This window comes from Nannospalax galili, unplaced genomic scaffold (assembly GCF_000622305.1).
Source record: "Nannospalax galili isolate Female #2095 unplaced genomic scaffold, S.galili_v1.0 scaffold140, whole genome shotgun sequence".
In the NCBI taxonomy this organism is placed as follows: Eukaryota; Metazoa; Chordata; class Mammalia; order Rodentia; family Spalacidae; genus Nannospalax; species Nannospalax galili.
In genome coordinates, this window is record NW_008352267.1 from 14,148,930 (window position 1) to 14,170,504 (window position 21,575).

General features: G+C 43.6%; 2 protein-coding genes across 3 annotated transcripts in view; both read left to right on the forward strand.

Annotated features, from left to right (window-relative positions):
* Positions 1 to 10,467, forward strand: part of Obi1 (ORC ubiquitin ligase 1) — a 44,350-nt gene extending 33,883 nt beyond the window's left edge. For both annotated transcript variants that reach the window (XM_029554084.1, XM_008849118.3), the window contains one exon: positions 7,548 to 10,467. In XM_029554084.1, the coding sequence (XP_029409944.1) occupies positions 7,548 to 9,090 (1,543 nt within the window). In that variant the 3' untranslated portion in view covers positions 9,091 to 10,467. The remainder of the gene's footprint in view (positions 1 to 7,547) is intronic.
* Positions 10,468 to 20,366: 9,899 nt separating this feature from the next.
* Positions 20,367 to 21,575, forward strand: part of Pou4f1 (POU class 4 homeobox 1) — a 2,062-nt gene continuing 853 nt past the window's right edge. Inside the window, exons 1-2 of the mRNA XM_008849120.2 lie at positions 20,367 to 20,633; positions 21,258 to 21,566. Of these exons, the coding sequence (XP_008847342.1) occupies positions 20,511 to 20,633; positions 21,258 to 21,566 (432 nt within the window). The 5' untranslated portion in view covers positions 20,367 to 20,510. The remainder of the gene's footprint in view (positions 20,634 to 21,257; positions 21,567 to 21,575) is intronic.

Consider the following 21,575-nt stretch of genomic DNA (forward strand, 5'->3'; position numbering starts at 1 on the left):
GACATGCGGAGAGAGGAGTGCTTAGAATTAGGCATCCTATTTTAGCTTTCCTATGTGCTTTCCCAGAGAAAGGGAAGAAGGCCTTGGAAAAGGTGGCTAAAAGTTATAAGCAAAGGGTCAAAGACTAAGTCTCATCACCATTGAAGCAGGGAAGGAGAAAGGCCTACCACAAAACACAGTCTGTACTTCTTTCTCCCAACTGATCCTGTGTGGGGCCACCTTTTCTTAGAGACTTGCTGTCCAAGGGATTAATCTGTTTCTCTTCAGTTGTATTGCTGCCTAAAACTCAGGTAATTTTGTTAAGAGCTTCTAATTCCAATACTTTATTCTAGTGCCAATCCCTAACTACAAATGTGTATTGCTTAATAAGATAACCACTAGAGAACTTCAAAACATATTAGTAGTAGTAGTAATATTACTGTTAAGCACTACTCTCCACCTGAAAGCTTGCCAAGAAGATTCTGTCTTGCTGTTGGTTTGTTTTAAGGCCGACCCTTCATGTATAGCCCGGAGTAACGACAGACTTTCAGTCCTGCTTCAACTTCCTGAGTAGTTGGATTACAGGCATGCACCACCGGGTTGCTTTCTACCTTGCTTTTTAAACAATGCTTTAGAAAAGTGGAAGGAAGAGGAATTATTTCAGCAGTCCCTGTCGGATTCCCCTGTCTGTGTCAGTAAATAGCCAGTAAATTGTAGCTGCTGCTGTTCTTAGTGCACTGTCAGTGTTGATAGCAGTCATTTTATTCATTAAAGATTTGTTCAAATGACTGTTGGTAAGTTACAGGCAAAAAGTTCACTTTATTATTTTTTTTTTCTTTGAATGGTGGGCCAAGGAACAAATCTTTTGTCATAGGTGTTCAGAGATTTCCTACTCAATATACCTTTTTATGTAACATTTTTACACAACTAAAATGTGAGTAGATTGCCATAGATAGTACTTTAATAATTGAAAATTCTCTGTAGCATCTTCATAGTTGAGTACTTGATCTTAAAAGGAGAAAACTCTTGAGAAAGCATTTTCAGGAATGTTTCAAAAGCAAGTGGGCCAGCTGGGAGTGTGAGTCAGTGGTAGAGTGTTCTCTACTATATATAAGGTAAGTCATTTTTAATCCCAGAAATGGGGGGAGAGGGACAAAAGGCTTTGTGATTCCCAAAAATTTCCTTAGTATAGAGATAGAATACTTCCCCTGTATCCTCCCAACACCCGTGCAAAGATGAAGTAGACTGGGATAATGTACAACCAACCACAGGAAGCAGGTAAGTTTAAAAAAAATAAAAAAGCATGCTGAGGTACCTGAGCCTTCGTTCTATACCAAATACAGCTTTGAGATCCCTGCACTTCTGGTTTTCCTTGGCTTTTTACTTAAAGTGTGTCTCATCAACCTCGTACAGATGCACACAAGGCAGCACCCAGTACTGGGACTTTTCCTTTTCCCATGCCCATTGAAACTCAGATTCCTGACAAGTTCATATTGTAAGCTACTCATTTAAGTTGTATCTAATCAGAAAGCGGAAGTTTTAAACTCAGGGAATCTCCTAATTAGTAGATTTTATTCTGGAAGAGTATACTGAAGAAGAGGGAAAGAAAAATGGAAAGCTCTCTTATGAAATTGTATTTATTTTTATGCTTATAACAAAGAAAATACTTTTTGCCAGTGCATGTCTGCAATCAGCACTTTGAAGACAGAGTTAGGTAGGAGCATTGTGAGTTTAAGGCCAACCTCAGCTGTGTAGGGTACCCTGTCTCAAAATGAAAGAGACTGTGATTATGGCTGTGTAGACAAGCAGCTCTACAGAAAATCCACTCTATGGACAGATTGTTCTTTATAAAAATTTATTTATGCTGGGTTTGTCTGCCTGAGTTTGCATGGGTCTTGCACTGAGGGCCATCTAGGAACAGTAGCTTGACTCGATAGACCTTAACACAAATGACAGAATGGGGGGGGGTCCTATGGGAGGATGCCAGTGGGAAAGGGGGTATAAAGATGATTAAGATATTCTATATGAAATACACAAAAAATCAATAAAAAAAATTACAAAAAAATTATTTTTATTTATGTGTGTGTCCTTACATGTTACTATGTGCATATACATGCAGGTGCCACTGAAGTCTGAAGAGGGCTTTAGATTCCCTGTAGCTAATGTTACAAACTGTTGTGAGCCATAGGGTGTGGGTGCTGGACTGAAATCCAGTCTTCAGGAGGAGCAGCAAGTGCTTTTAACCACTGAACCATCTCTCCAGCCTCTAGATTGTTCTTTATTAGAGTAATTGATTTTTGAGAGTAACATCAACTATTTTATGTATGTAATATTTATTCTCCATAAAGATTCATAAATTGACTAGGTAAGGTAGCTATCTTAATCAGTGGAAAAAATTATAATTGTTCTGTGTCCTTTTTTTTTTTTTTTGGTCAAAGCATTAGGTCTTACTATTAGCCATAAATGTATATAGACTTGAAAAACAACAAAATAATATTTACAACATTGATGTTTATGCAGCAGAGTTACACTTGTAATAAGAAATTATTGTTTTGTTTTTTTAAAAAAGTATATAGTTTTAAATAGTGCTTGCCTTCTTTTGTATGTGAACTAGGATCTTTTTTGATACCTTGATAAGCTTCCAACTTTCTTCTCTGCTCTCAGTATAGTGAAATACATTCACATCCTCTGGTGTGAAGGGTTTTTTCCACCAGGCATAGACTTCCTCATCCTTTTTACCTTGGTATCTTTCCTTGTCTCTTGGTCAGTTTTCCTCTGTTAAGTTTTAGCATATCTACAGTTGCTTAAATAGAGTAGCCTTACAGCATCTCTTTCTTGACTGCATTTTCCTTTGACTCACATTTTGCTTCCAGCATTATTACTTCTCGTTACTCTGCCTTGCCTCCATTTTTGCTTTCTAGTTCTGTCTTTTGCTTGTCTGCTTTTATGAATAGTTCCGTGGGGTTTGTCACTGCAAGGCATGAAAGCAGCATAACTATACTCTTCAGTCTGTATGTTAACTGCATAGCAGCTGCACACTGCCCAGTCACTGGCAGCCTGTGAAAGAGGTGACCTGATTGGTTACTGATTGTGATACCTATCTGTTACTTATATAGTTGTTCTGTAAACTGAAAAGCAAAGTATAGGGGGCTTTATGAAATTACTCTTTGCTAATATAATGTGGCAAATAAATTTGAGCCACAGTGTTAGGAGACTGGTTTTACTTAACCAAACCAGTGTAACTGAAACATGTGCATGCTCGAAGCGTCTTAAGCAAAGATATTAGCACTAAAATCTTGTTAGATATACAGATCACAAAAACCAGTCTAGACCCAGAGACTGTTTTCACTTTGTTTTCCTATTACCTCAGTTATCTGGTAAGGGACAAACAAACAAGAATTAGAAGATTCTGCTTTGACACAAAAAAATAAAATCTAATGAAAATTTAAGAAAATGTGTTTCTGAAGTAGGTAGTTTCCCTACCTCCTTTGCTTATTCTATTCTTTTTATTTGGGTTAAGAAAGAGAGAGGCTGCCAGTGTGGTGGTGCACACCTTTAATCCCAACAGAGGCAGAGGCAGGCAGATCTCTGTCAGTTCAAGGCCAGCCTGGTCTACATAACAAGTTCCAGGCCACCAGGGGCTACAAGGAGACCCTGTCTCAAAAAAAGAAGAAAAATAAAAAGATGAGAGAGGCCAAGAATTCTCAGCTAATTGTATAGTGTTGAAACTTACTTCTTTTGATACTGGATACTGGGTTCTGGTCATTATTCTTGCCTCATTCATTTTCTTCTGGCCTTCAGTCACAGTTTGTTCCATGTGATAAGCTATGAAAAAAAGAGGTGGTCTTATGAAGTTTCTTGTTAGAGATGTTCTTATTCTAGTTACCATGCTGCAAAAGTCAGATCTCTAATACTTTATCTCCAGTAGGGACAGGAACAGTGTTTTGTCTCTCTATCTGATTGGACAAGGAGACCCTCCTCCTGTTCTCCAGGCTCAGAAGTCCTGTAAGCTTTCTAGATTCTGGTAGAACATACTGCCAGTATCAGTTGAAGCTCCCACACTGCTCTACAGTGTTTCTCTGGTATAGTGAAGCCTTTGGCTATCACTGCTACTTTGAAAATCAAAGCCTTTTGGTCTCTAATGGAATGTTTATAAAAATGATCCCATTTTGGAATTTGATCAGGAAAAGGAAGTAATGTTAAATGATATTTAGAAATCCCTCTGGCTTGCCTTGGCATTGCTTCATTTAATATGTACTCTGGAAATATCTGGAGTTAGTATGGAAACGAGAGTATTAAAATCCAAAGATAAATAAGCTCTTATGTTCATTATCTCATGCAAGTATGATATATACATATATATACATATATATCCTTAATTCTTCTATTTAATAACTTGTCTTTTGCTAAATACAGATATCTTGGATACACTAAAAATCCCCTGACCCCTATATCAGAAAACGACGCTATTTGTAGTCCTTTACTAAAGTGAAAGTAGAAGCTTTTTGGATGAAGCCATACTGAATGTTAAGCCTGTAATTAAAAAGTGATACTACATAAATAAAATCTGTAAATAAAAAAGCTATATGGGAGTCTGTTGCTTCCCTTGGTATCAGTGAAAAAAAGAAAAGTGTATGAAATGTTTTAATAACATAGTAACTGTCATAATACATGTAAAAATAAGGACAAAGGACCTTTAGTTTACTTCTCCTGTAGTGTTGGCTGTCTTAAAATGATATATCTTAAAATAGGAGACTGGCATTTCCTCAAGAAATACTTAACAGGGGACTGTTGCACACCAGGAATGACTAGGGTGGAGCAGTGACTACAGACCAGAAGCTCCTTGTCCTCCTGGTGTGCCTATGGTAGTGGAGGACCTAGAAGGCAAATCTGTTCCTGTGGCTTTCTCTATGCCTGTTAGTTTGCCTATTAGCATAGTGAAAAGTGCTCATCACTCCATATTATAAATTTGTGAAGTGTTGAAATGGAACTTTGGGGTACTGGGATCACTAACCTTTCAGAAAACAGCCTGACTCCTTCAGTGAATTCTGCTTACCTGTCCTTATATGTGTTCTGTTGCTGGCATCTGTTGTTAGATCCTGAGGCACTTTAGCTTTTCTTTCAGAAGCCACACACAAAAAAATAAGATTAGGACTAACATTGATATCAACTCAAAAGCCTTTGTTACATCTTTTCAAAATACAGCTAAGAGCCAGGCATGGTGGTGCACGCCTTTAATCCCAGCACTGCGGAGACAGAGGCAGGCAGATCTCTGAGTTCAAGGCCAGCCTGGTCTACATAGGGTGTTCCAGGACAGCTGGGGCTACAGGGAGACCCTGTCTCAAAAAAAAGACCAAAAAAAAAAAAAAAAAAAAAAAAAAACCCAGCTAAGTGGGCTGGGAGATGGCTCCATAAGTAAGGGCTCTTCTTGCATGAGGACCTGAGTCTGGATCCCCAGCACAAGAGACTGAGAAATGCCGAGCTAAAACCTGGAAAAAGAAGCCACTCCTATTTTGGAAGCATTCCTCATTTGCCACTGGTTTCTATGTTCCCAGTGATGTCCTTTGGTACTGTGTCCTTTGCTTCTGTGTTCCCAGTGATATGTCTGATGTACTGTCTAGTGGCATTATTTGATTTTAAGTCATTTGCCGCTTTTCATGTGAGAATATCTGTTGTAAAGTCTGTACTTTAAAAAGAATCTTGGTAAGTAAATGCAAGGCTGTCACTTGCTATTTGCATTAAATAAACATGCTATACAGTTTTTCCATTTAAGAACTTTCAGGTTATTTGATTAATGCAGAGTAGTTTCAATCATGAACTTACAAACATTTTTTGCAGATTCACTCAAAAGTCTTTCACCACCTTTGTAAAGTTCCTTTACAGAACTACAGCTCTGTCAAGTACTACCTTTATTAGCCAAAAAATTTTTTAACAAAAAAACTTCAGTGATTTGCTTACCCAAATGCTCATTGTAGCAAACTTTCTCTTTAAGGTGAAGAGGTTTGTTATGAAGGTTTCTGTTTTTGTCCTACCTATTGGTGTTGTCTTGTGTTTTAGAAGTTGAAGGGAGTATGTTCTCTGGGAGTTGAGTTAATTGCAGTGAGTAGATCAATATTCAGCAGTCCTGTCCTTTAGAGCCCTTTCTATCCTGAGATTTTATGATTCTAAATTTACCTTTGCTCTTGTTTTTTCCTGTCAGTAGCAAGAGAGCAAGGATCAAGACTGAGGAGAAATTGGGCAGGGGCTTAGGAGGTGATGGGCATTAAGTTTCTGTCTAGAACATGTTGTGATTGGTTCTCAGAGATACAGCTGCTGTTGACTCCTTGTGCTTGTTCATATTTTTTAGTACTAATACATTTTCTTGGTTGCAGTTATTATACAACTGCAGTGGGGGTGGGGGGATACACCCAAAGTTAGCAGTTTTTAAAAGATACCCTCTCAGATGCCTTCCTGCCAGCAGACAATCCCTAAATTCTTACAGATAAATTAATATAGAAATTATCACGAAGATGATTAACACTCTGAGGAACTTTAAGGGAGAAAAGGTGTTTTTCATGGTCTCCTAAGGAGCATTTCCTGCAAATTAAATTCTCACTAGTAGTCAGGTGGAATTTAACTTACGTTTTGTGTATCTCAAAGCTGGGATAGTCTTACGTTTGTGTCCCCAGCCCCAAATATACCCCCAACCTCTTCTAACTGCTCAAAAATAGTTTTCCAAACTGAATCCAGTACCCATTCTGACAAAATAATTGGAAAAAAGATACTACCAGGTAAAGAGTGAATTTTTGATGTGTTCTTTCTAGTTATTTTCCAAAATAGTCCCTTTTAGGAAGTGTAAAATGTTTTTATGTGTAGTATACTGGAACCACAAACACTGACTTTGTATTTCAAAGTTGGAAGGAATGAGATTGATGTCCTATATACTTGTAAAATGCCAAAAATAAGGAGAGCTGAAATGAATTAAAGCCCAGTGTTGAGAAAGGCCAAGGAAAAGCTTCCTATCAACAGTGACTGTAATTGAAAGGGTCCAAATAAGTATTTAAAACCACCCCTCCTGAGACTTCTAAGATTTCTGAATTTCAAATTGGCATTTTATGTATGACAAGGTGACATTGTATAAGAAATGTGTTGTAAAACACTGCTGTGCGATTGGAAAATGATTGAATGTAAATATTTCAAGATGTGGACCACTGTTCAAATGTTATCATAAATCTTTGCCATTGTTTTAGGGGATAACTCTTCTTGCATATATGAGCTGACTTGTTAGCTAGCTCTTGGAAAGGAAATCATCATGAATTTCTGCCTTTGTCTCAAACACTAGTCTGACTTTCCACCAGAATGTCCTGTTATATCTTTGCTCTTATCATGTGCTAGGTACATAAGTGGCTGCTCCATTTTTTGAAGAACTACAGCTGGCATTGCTTTTGTTCTAGTCAATAAGTGGTCTGAAATGCCGTTGTTACCTCATTGGTACTATCACTGTTATGTGGACTGGGATGATTTACTCTTAAATTTTGAAAAGAAAACGGCCTGAGCTATATGATTAACCATGGTTCTGTGTTTTTCAGGTTTGGAAGGTTTACAGTCGCTGCTCTTCAGTCCAAAGTAGAGCAGTATGAACGTGAAACCAATCGCCTCAAGAAAGCTCTAGAACGAAGTGATAAATACATAGAGGAACTAGAATCTCAAGTAGCACAACTAAAAAATTCAAACGAAGAAAAGGAAGATGTGAATGTCATTTGCCACAGAGCACCTTCTGTGGACGGCAAGGGGGGCAAAGGCAGTGACGGGGCTGTGGCATCAAAGAGTCAAGGTGACAGTGCCAGGCAGCAGGCTGGCTCAGCAACCTCTGGTTCTTCTCACCTGGCAACCGCTTCTAGCAGCAGACTCTCTGACACAAATTCTGTCAGACAGGAAAGCACCAACAAAACAGAACCACACTGTCCTAAGAACAAAGACCTATACCCCAAGCAGGTAGAAATTATGTTAGATGTGACAGATACGAGTATGGATACTTATTTGGAAGGAGAGTGGGGTAATAAACCAAGTGACTGCGTACCCTACAAAGATGAAGAGCTTTATGATCTCCCAGCTCCATGTACTCCTTTGTCCCTTAGTTGCCTTCAACTAAATACTCCAGAAAATCGAGAGAGCTCTGTAATCAAAGCAGGAAATTCCAAAAAGCACCCAAACCATCTCAGAAAATTGGTGTTTGATGATTTTTGTGACTCTCCAAATGCTTGTAATAACAATTCTCCAGAGGATGGTGTGAGTAGAGGTGAGAATGAAAAGAAATCAGAATGTTCTGCTTCCCCAAAGACAGGATTTTGGGATTGTTGCTCCACAAGCTATGCCCAAAGCTTGGAGTTTGAAAATTCAGAGGGAAACACAATGGCAAATTCTGATGGGGAAATATCTTCAAAATCGAGTGAGAAATCAGGTTCATGTTTATCCAAGAGACTGAATTGTATTCGCTCTCTCGAAATGAACCGGACCAGAACATCCAGTGAAGCATCGATGGATGCTGCTTACCTTGACAAAATCTCTGAGCTGGATTCAATGATGTCAGAGTCAGACAATAGCAAGAGCCCTTGTAGCAATGGTTTTAAGTCAGTGGAATTGGAGGGTTTATCAAAGTCCTCTCAAGGCAGTGAATTTCTAGAGGACCCTGATAAGTTGGAAGAAAGAACTAATCTGAGTCTTTCCAAAAGTTCCTTAACTGCTGATCAGTTAGAAGATGGAAGTGAATGGAAACCCACTTCTTTTTTTCTCCTCTCTCCATCTGACCAAGAGATGAATGATGATTTTTCTCTCCATCCCACATCTAATTCAGGGACTAATGAAATCAAACCCCCAAGCTGCTTGTTTCAGACTGAGTTTTCCCAGGGTGTTTTGTTAAGCAGTTCACATCGACTATTTGAAGATCAAAGATTTGGATCATCTTTATTTAAGATGTCTTCAGAGATGCAGAGCCTTCACAACCACCTTCAGTCTCCTTGGTCTACTTCCTTTGTGCCTGAAAAGAGGAATAAAAATGTGAATCAGTCAACAAAAAGAAAAATACAGAGTAGTCTTTCCAATGCCAGCCCATCAAAAGCAACTAAAAGTTGAATTGTGGGGGAAGTGTCATTTGTGGGTTTGTCCTTAAAGGGTTTTTAATGTTACTTTATTCATTTCATAAAAGCTCAATCCAATGCTGGACATGGTAGCACGCCTTTAATCCCAGCACTTGGGAGGCAGAGGCAGGCGAATCTCTGCATTCAAGGCCAACCTGGTCTGCATAGCTAGTTCCAAGCCAGCTGGGGCTATAGGAGGGAGTCCCTGTCTCAAAAAGACCAAAAAAAAAAAAAAAAAAAAAGTTGAATCCAATCTTGAATTGATCATCTTCAGTCATGTCAAGCCCGAATGCTGGGTTAAACCTGTTCCTAGGGCACTCATTTCACCTTGAAGAAAACCTTGGTCTCTTTTAGAGATCTTTTTGACCAGAGAAAGCAGGGAGAAGTTTTGGGGTGTTTGTTTTAATGAATGTTGTATGTTTCTTGTTTGAGTGTATTTTGTTTTCTCAAACCTTATTTAACTATTAGATATAGTGTCCTGTTAAGGCTCAACTGTCTTCAGAACTTGTATTTCTTAAATAAAACAGTATTGTTTGTACAGCACTCATACTTGAGTTTCTTTAAAGCTGTTCCTAGAGTGGAAATTATGTTGTCTGTCCCTATGTTATTTATGTTTAGTCGTGGCCTAACTGTTATGCGAGGCCATGGTGGAGAAATAGCACTCTGACCTTAATTCAATATTCACTTAATTTTTCTTAGGTTTTTATATTGATGTTTACATCTTCTAGCATTGTGCTCTGTCCATATTTTGTGAACTTGTTGAGCTAGTATGAAATAACTCACTTTTTGTATAAAAATACTCACTTTATGCCAGGTGGTTTATATTGGCTCATCTTTGTAGGTATGTGTGTGTATAAAATTAGAAAATGATTAGACTTTGGAAGGAAGGCATGGTTGGGTTTGGAAAAGTTTAAACATCCTAGCTTCATTTCCCAGGTGAGTAGGAAAAAGCACTCTTTGTTGAGTCCTTGAGCCACTCCTCCTTTTTGGTGGATACAGTTCCTGTTTGCATGTTACTAATTCTTTGTGGAATCTATGTGCATGATAGCATTTTTGCTTGCTCCATTTTCCATCCTAAAGAAAAGGAAGTTTCTATGGCTAATAGAATGTTATCTAAGACAAACTTCTCATGAAAAGTAATAAGTGAGGGTGGGGATAGGTAAGCATTAAGCACAATTTTTAGTTTAGGCTTTAAAAAGTATATTCTAAACATGTTTGGTATGCCTGTATTTGGTATGCCTATATAGGCCTTAAATGTGGGTCTGTATGCTAATGACTTGTTTAATGTGCACTGAACATTTTCATGTACTGTTTTACCTTGATACTGCATGTTTTTCTATGTGAATTCAATAAAGGATGCTATATGCAGTGTGTGTCTTTGATGTTATCTCAGATAATGAATTTGCCTCTAAAGACATAGAAAAATATATTAGTTTTAATTCATTTTATAATATAGCAGTTGACCAACTATGAACCAAATCTGATCTGTACCTGTTTGTTTTTGTGGTGCTGAAGCTGGAAGCCAGGCCCTTGCAAACACTAGGCAAGTGCTGTAGCTTGGAGGCGATTTTTTTTAAAAAACCCTGTGAGCAAAACCTGTTTTCGTGTCCTCACATGTTTTTTTAATACAGAGAATAATACCTTCTGACACAAGAAAATGATATGAAATTGAAATTTTCATGTTTCTAAATAAAATCTTACTAAAATGCTGTCACATTTGCTCACACACTATCTCTGCCTGTGTCTGCTTTTACATAGGAGCAGCACATCTGAACAGTTCCAACAGACACTGGCTCACAGAGCCTAAAATATGTGCTGTCTGGCCTTTTACAGAAGAATTTGCTGACCCTTGTTATAATGACTCTGAGGATTCAACGAAACCATAAAAATACAACAAATCACTTTTATGGTCTAGAGAATCATGCTCTCCACTTTTAGAAGTAATAATAGCCAGGAGAAAAGCTAACAGAAGGATAATATTTGTTTTATCATACATATTTTCCAATAATTCATTATTTTATCTTTGCCATGGTAAAACTAATGGATATTTTCAGAGCCAGTAGCAATTTAAATACTCTTGATACAGTTAAATATTTTGGATTCATGTAGAAATTAAGGTTTCTGTCATGGTAAATTTAAGAGTGCTATGGTGATGTATGTATCCCCCAAAATGCATATGTTGAAATCTTTTCCCCCACAATAGTGATATTAAAAGGTGGACCCTTGGGGAAGTGATTAGGTCATAAGGGCAGAATCCTGTGGAGTGGATTAATATCTTTGTAGGCAAGGCCAAGGGAGACCAGTGAGCTTCCTCGCCCATTCTACCATGTGATGTAGCTAGTAGCCCCCATCTTGGAACAAAACTTCAGCACATACCGTATCTTTTGGTGCTTTGAGTCCAGACTTTCCAGCCTCCAGAACTGAGAAATTTTTACTGAATTATATTGTTAAAACAGCACAAATGGGCTAAGATAAAGGAGTAAGCCTTGCAAATTCTGTAAGAATGTGCCATTTAAAATATATATTTTTTAATGACCAACTGTTTATTTTTATGTATATGAGTGTATTGCCTGCATGTGTATGAGTGTGCCCATGCCATGCAATGTCACGGAGGTCAGAAGAGGGCTTCAGATTCCCCTGGAACTGGAGTTAAGGATGGTTAGTAGCCACCATGTGGGTGCTGGGAATCGAACCTGGGTCCTCTGCAAGAGCAGTCAATGCTCTTAACCACTGAGCCATCTCTCCAGCCCCTAAAGTATATTTTTATATTATGCATATGAGTTATTACCTGCTTGTATGTAAGTGCATCTGTGTTGTGCAGTGCCTGAGTAGGTCAGAAGAGTGCATTGGAGCCCCTGGAACTGAGAGTTGTGATGATTGTTAGCCACCATGGGGGTGCTGGGAACCGACCCTTGGTCTTCTGCAAGAGCAGCTGGTGCTCTTTGGCTGAGCCAGCTCTCCAGCCCCCAATGTGTTCGTTTTTAATCCTAATGCCACTCTACCATGGAAATTGGAATTTGTAGCCTGATTTACCAGTGACTACCCTGGGTGAGTGTACCTTACTTGGGTCAGAGTGTTTCTAGTTGCTTACCTTCAAAAGCATTCTTTCCTCCGCCTTAAAACACTATTTCACACAAGTGTAAAATTAAATCCATGCTATTTCTCCTCCAAAAAGAATACTTGGGCAAGATTTTATTTTTTTTAATATTTTATTATTTTTATTTTATGTGTATGTGTGTATTGCCTGCATGTAGGTAAGTGTACCCATGTCGTGCAATGCCCGTGGAGGACAGAGAGGCTGTCGGATCCCCTGGAACTGGAGTTGTTAGCTGCCATGTGGGTGCTAGGATTCGAACCCGGGTCTTCTGCAAGAACAACCAGTGTTCTTAACCACAGAGCCATCTCTCCAGCCCCAAGATTTTATTTTAACCACATTCTTATTCTCGTTATCTGTTGTCATGACAAATATGATAGCCTCATAAATCTCAAATATACCTATTGTGTGCCCTCCAAACAAAACACTATTGATTGCTGGGAATATAGCTCAATTGGAAGAGTTGCACAGAGGCCTGCATTTTATCCTCATGAAATGTAACCTATGTAACACAGTGTGGTGGAGTACACCTCTAACCCCAGCACTTGGGAGGTGAAAACAGGATGATGAGAAGTTTCAAAGTTGGGCTGGAGAGGCACCTGGATTCAGTTCCCAGCACCTGCATGGTGGCTAACAACCAACTTCAGTTCCAGGGGATCTGATGCTGCCTTTTGGCCTCCATGGATATTGCAGGATATAAGTGAACTTACATTCAAGTAAAACATTTATATACTTTTTTTTTTTTTTAAGTTTCATAGAAGTTCAGTCATCCTCAGCCACATACCAAGTTGTAGACCAGTCTGGGGTACACGAGACCCTGACTTAAAAACACTTGAGACCAAATATTTTGCCAGTCTGTATCACATCTTCCAATCCTATGAGATATGTAGTATTAGCCCCAATTTGTAGAAAACCAAACAGGATTGGCAATCTTACTGCTGGAATGGAGTAGGACCCCCTCAGGTGGGTATCTTCCTCTCCCACATCTGAGTTCCCATTTGTACAGAAAAGAATGAATGTATTTGGAATTTCTCAAGGATTCTTTTCAAGGTATTTTGGGAGTATTTGTGGGTTTCTGAAGTAGTATTCAATTCCTGCCTGTTCCAATGCTGAGTCGTGTGTGTACCAGTTCTAGGCTTTAGGGTTCACATTAGGGTGTTCCAGAATCAGCTAACACAAAACCTGAAAATAGACAAGATTTACAGGTCCTTAGTTTCGAATCTGCTTTGCTTTCTTCTTTTTGTTATCTGTGTTGACTTGAAACAAAGATAGGACTGAACAAGAAAAGACCTTGGTCTTGGGCTACAGGATGCTTTTACAGACTAAAATGCTTTCTAGTAATTAAAAGTGTAATATATACAGGAGATTTTTTTCCTCATTTTGTATATGTGTGGATGGTATTTTATAGAGCATCAAGCTGAAATTTAACAGTTCATAGGTAGAAGAGCTTTTCAAAGCCTCATGGAAGGTCTTTCCTCTTTGAGGGAGCCCTACCATATAGCCCTTGCCTATCATGAAGTAACCTGATCCCTTTAATAATACTTGGCAGAGACAAAACCTTTTAAGCAATGATCTCAGTGTGCATAGTGAACATTTATTACCTAATTCTCGGAACCCCACTCACAGAGAGGAAGCATCTATTAAGGTGCTGATTTCTTTTAAGAATCCATCTGGAGCACAGGCTAGGGTGCTCTTCAGTTTTGTGTGATTGAAGCAGTCTAGAACACCTTAAGTTGCATATATATCTTTCATATAAGGTCTGTGGTGTCTTAATAAGGGAGAGTGGGTTCGCTTTAATAAAGATTAGCTGAATTAAACAAAGTGAAGACTGTGTTTATGAGTTAAGGGTGCAAAGACACCCCCCCCCAAAGCAAATAGTTGCCGAGGATGTTTACTAAAACTCAATGTGGGGAGAGGATATAATTTTGGTCTTTTGATTCTTAAAACATTGTGGAATAGTGAGGAAACTCTAGCGGCTTCTGGGAGGTATTTTTCTTATTGGGTCTTGAAGGGTGAGTAAGAGTTCAGAGCTGAAGTGAACATCTCTTCTGCGCATCTGAATTTGTTTTGTTTTTTTTAAACCGGGGTGGAGGGGCGGTGTGCGGATTTAGCAGCGTCTTTGAAGATTTGCTGAAGGAGCCATGTACTAAAGTCAAGGCTCGAACTATTTTCCAGTTTCCCGTATTGCTACAGCCACAGCTTGCAAGTTGAGCTTTGCTCCGCCTCCCGTCTGTCCCGGGAGACTCCGGGTCTTGCTCTTGTGGCCAGGACCGGCGGCCTGGTGGCGAGACAGTAGCTCCCTGGGCGCTGGAAGGCTTAGGAGGTGGCGGGGCCGGCTCATCAACTGTCCATTAAGCCGAGGCTTGGCCCTCGGAGGGCTTGGAGGTCATCTTAGTGTTTAGGGTGAGGAGATGGGGTCTGGCCCGCCCGCCAGCACTGGCTAAGTCCCCTTCCCTCCCTCGGATCCTGGGAACACCTTCCTGCCAGCTTCCCCTCCATCCTTCGTCCCCCACTTCCCAGTCTCAAGGGAGGACCCACCCCAGGTCCCTCCAGCCTGTTTCCCGCGCTCTTGAGGGCGCTTTCGGCTAGTTCAGCTCAGGCTGCACTCCAACAGCCGGCTCTGTGGTTTCCTTCCATTTTATTACCACTCTCAAAACCTGGCGATTAAGACGCGAAACCAACAAAGAGTTTTCTTTCCACCTTAACCTTGCATACAATCCTTTAACAAATTAATTAATCCTAATGAATTAACACTTCATTTATTTAAACGCGCTACAGTCCATGAATTAAATTTTCATGCAGTGATTAAAGGCTGTTAAAATATGCATGATTTCGTTAAAATTTTATAATAAATCAGGGCAATGTGTTACATGACAAGGCAACTATTTCCCAGTCCCTCGCAAGGGGCTTTGATTTGTGCGGGCGGCTGGGAGGAGGGGCGACTGGCGGCGGGGCCAGCGAGCGGTGGAGCCCAGCTACTGGACCCAGTTCCGCACTCCCGGGGTTGGACTCGCTGCCGCGCGGTTTCCTCCGTGGCTTCCAGACCCTCGAGGGACCGGCTCCTGGAGGCTGAGCAGAGCCAGCGGAGGTGGGCAGGCGCCCTCTCCATCCTTGGAACTTCCCTGGGGCGGGTCCTCCACGGTCAGTCCTCTCTTGCAGCGCGCCAGTAAGCAGGGCGAGCTTGTGTCAGGGACCCAGCGGCCGGCTGGCGGCTGTCTAGAGAAGCCGACAGAACTTCATTTTGTCGCGTGGGGTCACGGGCCAGCTTATCTGTGGACGAGTTTTGTCTGTCGTTATTTTAACCCGGGACATGGATGCCCCTTCTCTGACCAGCGCGCTCCTCCAGCCTTGAATCCGGAGAGTGCTTCCTTGGGCCCCTAAATCACAGGGGTCGGTGGCCATGTCAAGGGAACAACAGTGATCACTTGGGCTTCGAAAGTAATACTGCCAACTGGTAGGCAGGGAAGGCCGAGACCTGGTGTGGGGTGCTTGCTGTCAGTCCCCTCCGGGAGGGTTTCACGAGGTAGGTCGGTTTGGTGAGAGATTAGGGTGGAGAGATGTGCAAATCTGCATCTAAGGTATCCAATGCCAAGAGCTGGGTGGCCAGCAATGAACTTGTCAGGGACACTCCATCCGGGTCGCAAGGTCATCAATGGTATCTTCGGGTGGGGACCCATATCCAGGAAAATGTCCCCAAAGGAAGTTACATTTGCGTTAAACCACTAGAAGAAAGAAAAACAGGATTTTCCACCGGTTCACTTGAGAATTTTCTCTGCTGGTTCTAGCTACAGCCCAGTCCGCTTGCCGGAGCTGGTTGCTTAGAAGAGAGGATCCTGTTGGGCCACGCCTCACCCACCTAGACCTGGGAGGCCAAGGGAGGAGAAGGCCCGGGTGCGAGACAGTGTGGAATAGGGAATACGGATAGTGGCTTCCAGGAAGTTTCGAAGCCCTAGGGATGGAGAGGCCGTTTGCTGAGTCCAGCTTAAGGCTGTGCTGGGTCTCCGCTGGCCGCACAGATCATGGCACACAGCTGGGTAGGTGCCTCAGCGGCCCGGATACCAGAGAAGGTCCTGAACCCCGAACCCAGTGGCCACCATCCCCGTGGTGGGACCAGGCTGGGATGTGCAAGGAGAAACTAAGAGACTAGAAATCAAAGCAGGTCAGGCACAGACCAGGGGAGGTGTCCAGCCCTCCCCAGGCCATACCAGTCCCTCCTCAGCATACATTGTAGACAGTCCAAGTGAGTCTGCTGTTACACCTCAAACCCTACCCTAAGCCTGCATCTCCCCTACCTGAACCTTCACACTGTGCTGAGTGGCCTCTAAAGCTGGAGGTCTTGGGCCTTGGTTTGCTCATGAAAGTTGGGCTCTCTGACCCTGGAAAAAATGTCTCATTTCAACAGGGCAGTGCCTGTGGATAGGGTCTCCCAGACTCTGTGAACCACCTCCTCAGCCACCAGGGTCTTGGCAGCACCTCCTGGAGGTGGGGCACAATCCCCCAAGAGTCTGGGGTGTGACCCCTTACTCAGGTATTCTCTTAATGCCCACACACTTTTATGTTGGCATTCCCCACAGGGAACTCCCAGTACTTAAACCAGGACAAACAATTCCGATTCAGCTGGGGATGTGGAGGAGAGTAAAAGCTCTTTTCTACTTTCCATTGGAGGGAGAAATCCAGTATCTAGATGAGCAGCATTGGTCAGGCATGTCCTCCTGAGAGGAGGGTGGTGGCAAGGTGAGGAGAATTCACTCCAGACAGGACTAACCCTTTCAGGGGTCCTCACTACAATGAAATAACATCTACACCCTATCTTGGTAAAGGGGGCACTGCCAAAAGAAATGTAAAGCGAAGAGCCTGCCAAAGGGGGAGGAGAAAATTAATTAATGAGGGAAAGAAATGTGTCTCTGATCCAGATGATAGACTCCCTTTCCCTGGGGATGGAAAATCCTTGGAAATCAATAGCTATGCATTCATTACCCATCTCTTGATAAAATGCAGAGCTCTGAAATAGGGTGTGAGTGGAAGGGGGGTTGCTGAATCTGTGTTGGTCATTAAACAAGAAGAAAGTGGGGGAAAATTGCCCAGGAATCTATGCCAAGGCTCAGACCCCATGTGGGCATCATTAGCACAGGCGGGGGCCAACTAGATACAGCAGTTGCTGAGCCAGGAAAACAAAGCGGTGACATATGGGAGCTGAGTATAGGCCGACCACCCTTTCCTTTTACCCATCATAAGGAAGTTTCTCACAGTAGCCTGGGGTGGAGGCCCTGCAGTGCTGAGCAAGGTAGTTCTCCAAGCATCACCTTGTAAAAGACACTCTCATCACACCTGCTATACTTGTACCACACATACCTTTCCTGTGGCTTCCCCATGCTTGTAGATTGTCACCTCCTGAAGGGCAAGTACTGGTAATTTATACCTCCTTTTATCTCCAGTGACCTGGACCAGGGCTAAGCAAACATTTAAGGAACAAAGATAAAGGAGCAAGTAAGGGGCTTCTGCAAAAGAATAGACACATCTGCCTAGGGCAAACATACCCCTCCTGCCCAGGTTCCACCTCTGTCTTAGGGAGATTCCCTTCACAGAGCTTCTTGAAAGACCCAGTCATCCCTAGCCTATTGAACCCTCAGTGCCCTTTTCTCCTGTCACTGGTTGGTTACTGACCTCTCTTTTCTAAGCACAAGTATTGTCTGGTAAAGCTCTGTTACAAGTGTCATGGTGGCCTAGATGGCCTTCCAATTCATGCCGGAAGGAAAAGGAATATTGCACTCACACCCCTTCCTTACATTTCTAGCCACAGCAAAACGGGAGGCGTTCTTCCCGGGTAGAAGTCCTGCCTTACTCAGAGAAAGAAAAGTATTCATGTTGCCAAAGAGAAGTGAGCTGAGAAGCTCCTCACTTCAGACTACTGCACCTCTAGGCTGGATCCAGAAGTCTCCTGGGGTCAGAAGGGTGAACCAAGGTTCGCTTGGACTTCCTCCTCTTTATGCGCCCCACCTCCACCCCAGACTCCATCTGGCCACATATCTAGTGTTTGCCTTTCTGTGGGTCTTGTACCATTTAAGGTCCCTAGGGGCAAGCATTTTCCAGGGATGCGGAGTGCAAGCTGCTGGTGCTTGCTCCTGGGGAGGTTGGAAGAGGATGTCTTAACGCCCCACAGGAGAGCGCTGGGGATCCAGTGCAAAGGGTGTCAGGAAGGATTAAGTTAAGCCTGGACACCCAGTGCAACAGCAACCTTAGGACTCATTCTTTCCCTCCAGTGATGTCCTGCTCTAGGTCCATTCCCCACCGAGATAAAGTTGCATTTAGCACTCCCAGGGGAACACGTAATGGATGGAGACAGGGCTCCTTCTTACACCAGCAAATGAACATCCTTCTCAGTTCCCTCTCAGGCTAGAAGAAAGGGAGGGGTTGGGAGAATGGAAAAGGAGAGAAAATAAAGAAAAAAAACCATGGTGATGCCTGTGAGCTCTTCTTGGAATCTAAACAGGCGAGTGGGCATACTAAAGGCACTTTCCTTTGTAAAGCAAAAGAAGAATAAAATCTGCATGAAGGCAGATTGAGGTTTACAGAGATGAGATCTGCCCTTTGGTGGAAATGAAGACCTCCTTGTTTCGAGAGTGACCTGGATGATTACCTGATCTCTGCTTCCCCAAAGCAGTCCTTGAAGCTCTCCAGCTCTTGCAGCAGATGTGATAACATGTGGGCCATTATTATCACCCTAGGCAAGGCACTGCAGCCCTAGGGACTCAGGCACCCGAGCTGGGGCTACTCAGGAAGGCCCTTGATCTTCCTGCCACATGAGAGCTATGTAACAGGTCAGTCAGTTGATTGCTTCTTTTTAGATCTTGATTTCACAGCATTCTTTTTAATTAAAGACTGGACCACATTGTGTGCCCGTTCTTTCAAGCTAATTTAATATTTGAGTCGCGATTTCCTATAGATTAGCTTCATCTTGTATCCTAAGGAAGAAACAATATACACAAGCCAAGTAGAGATAAAAGGCAAGGAGCCAAAACGATGGAAAAGAAAGTTCTCTTGTAAACATCTTATTCTCTTTTCTCTGAAGTGGTTGTCTTTTCCTGGAGTTTTCAGCACTAAGTGTGTGTGTGTGTGTGTGTGTGTGTGTGTGTGTGTGTGTGTGTGTATCGCTGGGAAGAGGAAAAGATCCCAACTACACCCTGTTAACTGTTTTTCCCTTTTGATTACTAGAAGCCTCAGATCATCCAGAGCTCGTTTGAAAAGTGAGTTTGTACATGGTTAAAGGAGACAAACAATAAGAGAAATGCACAATTTCATCTCAACAGTCTTTGCTGAGTAGAAAGCACACGCTCCTTTTGGCTCCTAAGTGGCTGTCACTGGTGGTGCCTGACACAGTTATATTCACAACAACAACAAAGTATGCAGAGAAATTAAATTATGTGGAAATCAATAGCGTCTGACTGCTTCAAACAAATGTCTGTCACTGCTATTATTCTCCAGGAACCTATTTATAAACCTTGAAAGAAACAGGTTCTTACAGCAAAAGACAGCACCTTCCACATTGCATTTCTGTGTTATTTTTTTCTGTATACTGAAGAATGCATGGGCATAATTTAACATACAAATGCCCATCTGTATACATTATATAACAGCTTGTTAGGCAGCGGAGAGAGGTGTGCCTAAGTAATGCGCATATATTCAGGGTTTGAGATGGGAGGGGGGAAGGTACACATTGAGAGAAGTCTCCCTCCAAAAGGTGCCTACCCTTAGACAATAGCTGCCCCTTCTGAGCTTTGCAGACCCGCGGTGGAAAGGTGAGGCGTGCAGTGCGCATGCCCTGGCAGCTACAGGTGCATCACCTGCGTTGTCCTTGCTGGTGGTCACTATAAGAGTTGCTCCCAAGCGCAGCCGGTCGCGGTCCGACGAGCGCGCGCTCGCGCGCAGATGCACGGCGCCGCAGAAAGGCAGAGCGCGCGCCAGACAGACGGAGACAGCTGATGCCTGTCACCGCGACCGGGCCGGGAGCTCTCGCGATAACTCCCCCGGCCGGCCGCGAGAAGTGGGGCTCAGGTGTAAGAGGAGTGCATCCCATCGGCGCGCAAAGCTAGATCTCTTGGAGAAGTGGCACCGCGAGACCGGCGCGCGGGCGCTCTGTTCGGTTCAGGGCAGCGGCCGGCCGGCGGCAGCAGGAACAACTAGCAGCAGCCCCGCGGCCAGCCCACCGCCAGCCGCCGACGGCCGCCGGGGCTGCAGCTTCGGAAGGGAGGTCGGGGAGCCGGCGTGCGTACTTTCCCGCGGACTTTCCGAGTGTTTGTGGATTTACATGCCAAGCAGTCAAGATGATGTCCATGAACAGCAAGCAGCCTCACTTTGCCATGCATCCCACCCTCCCAGAGCACAAGTACCCGTCGCTGCACTCCAGCTCCGAGGCCATCCGGCGGGCCTGCCTGCCCACGCCGCCGGTAAGCGCCCCACGCCGCGGCCCCGGCCCGCGCGCCCCCTCCCCCTCTCGGAGATGCTGCATGTCGGGTGCTGAGTGTGCACGTCCGGGTCCAGCATTTGTGGGCGCGAGTTTTTAGCTGAATCCCGCTGTGGGGCACGTTGTGTCCAGGGGAGCTTAATGTCGCGTTCCTGTCTGCCTGTGCCTCGGTCCAGCGCCTGTGACCAGTGGGGAGTTCGGGGCTGTGACTCTCGACTTTCCTCCACTTTCCTCTGTTAATTTCACGCCTGGACAAGGCGGTCTCTGTGCGTGCTCGGGTGTGTGACACGGGTTCCTACCTGCGAGTTTACATCTCCATTTCTTCTTCTTTTCGCCCTCCTTTTTTTCTTCTCCCACGCCCTTTCCCCCTGTGTGTCCCTGTGTGCCCCGCTGTTCTTCTCCAACCCTCGCCATGTCCGGTCCCTTCTCTTCTGTTGCCCCTGCTTGCTCCCACGTATTTCCCTGTCCGTCTTTCCCACCCCCTGTTGTTATTTTGGTTGCTTTGTGTTTGCTTTTTGCTTGTGCTTTCCGGCTTGTGTGTGGTTTTTTTGTTTGTTTGTTTTTGGTTTTGTGGTTTCTTTTTTGGTTTGGTTTGTGTCGCCTGCAGCTGCAGAGCAACCTCTTCGCCAGCCTGGATGAGACGCTGCTGGCGCGGGCCGAGGCGCTGGCGGCCGTGGACATCGCGGTGTCCCAGGGCAAGAGCCACCCTTTCAAGCCGGATGCCACATACCACACGATGAACAGCGTGCCATGCACGTCCACGTCCACCGTGCCGCTGGCGCACCACCACCACCACCACCACCACCACCAGGCGCTTGAGCCGGGCGATCTGCTGGACCACATCTCGTCGCCGTCGCTCGCGCTCATGGCCGGCGCGGGTGGCGCGGGCGCGGCGGGCGGTGGCGGAGGCGCCCACGACGGCCCC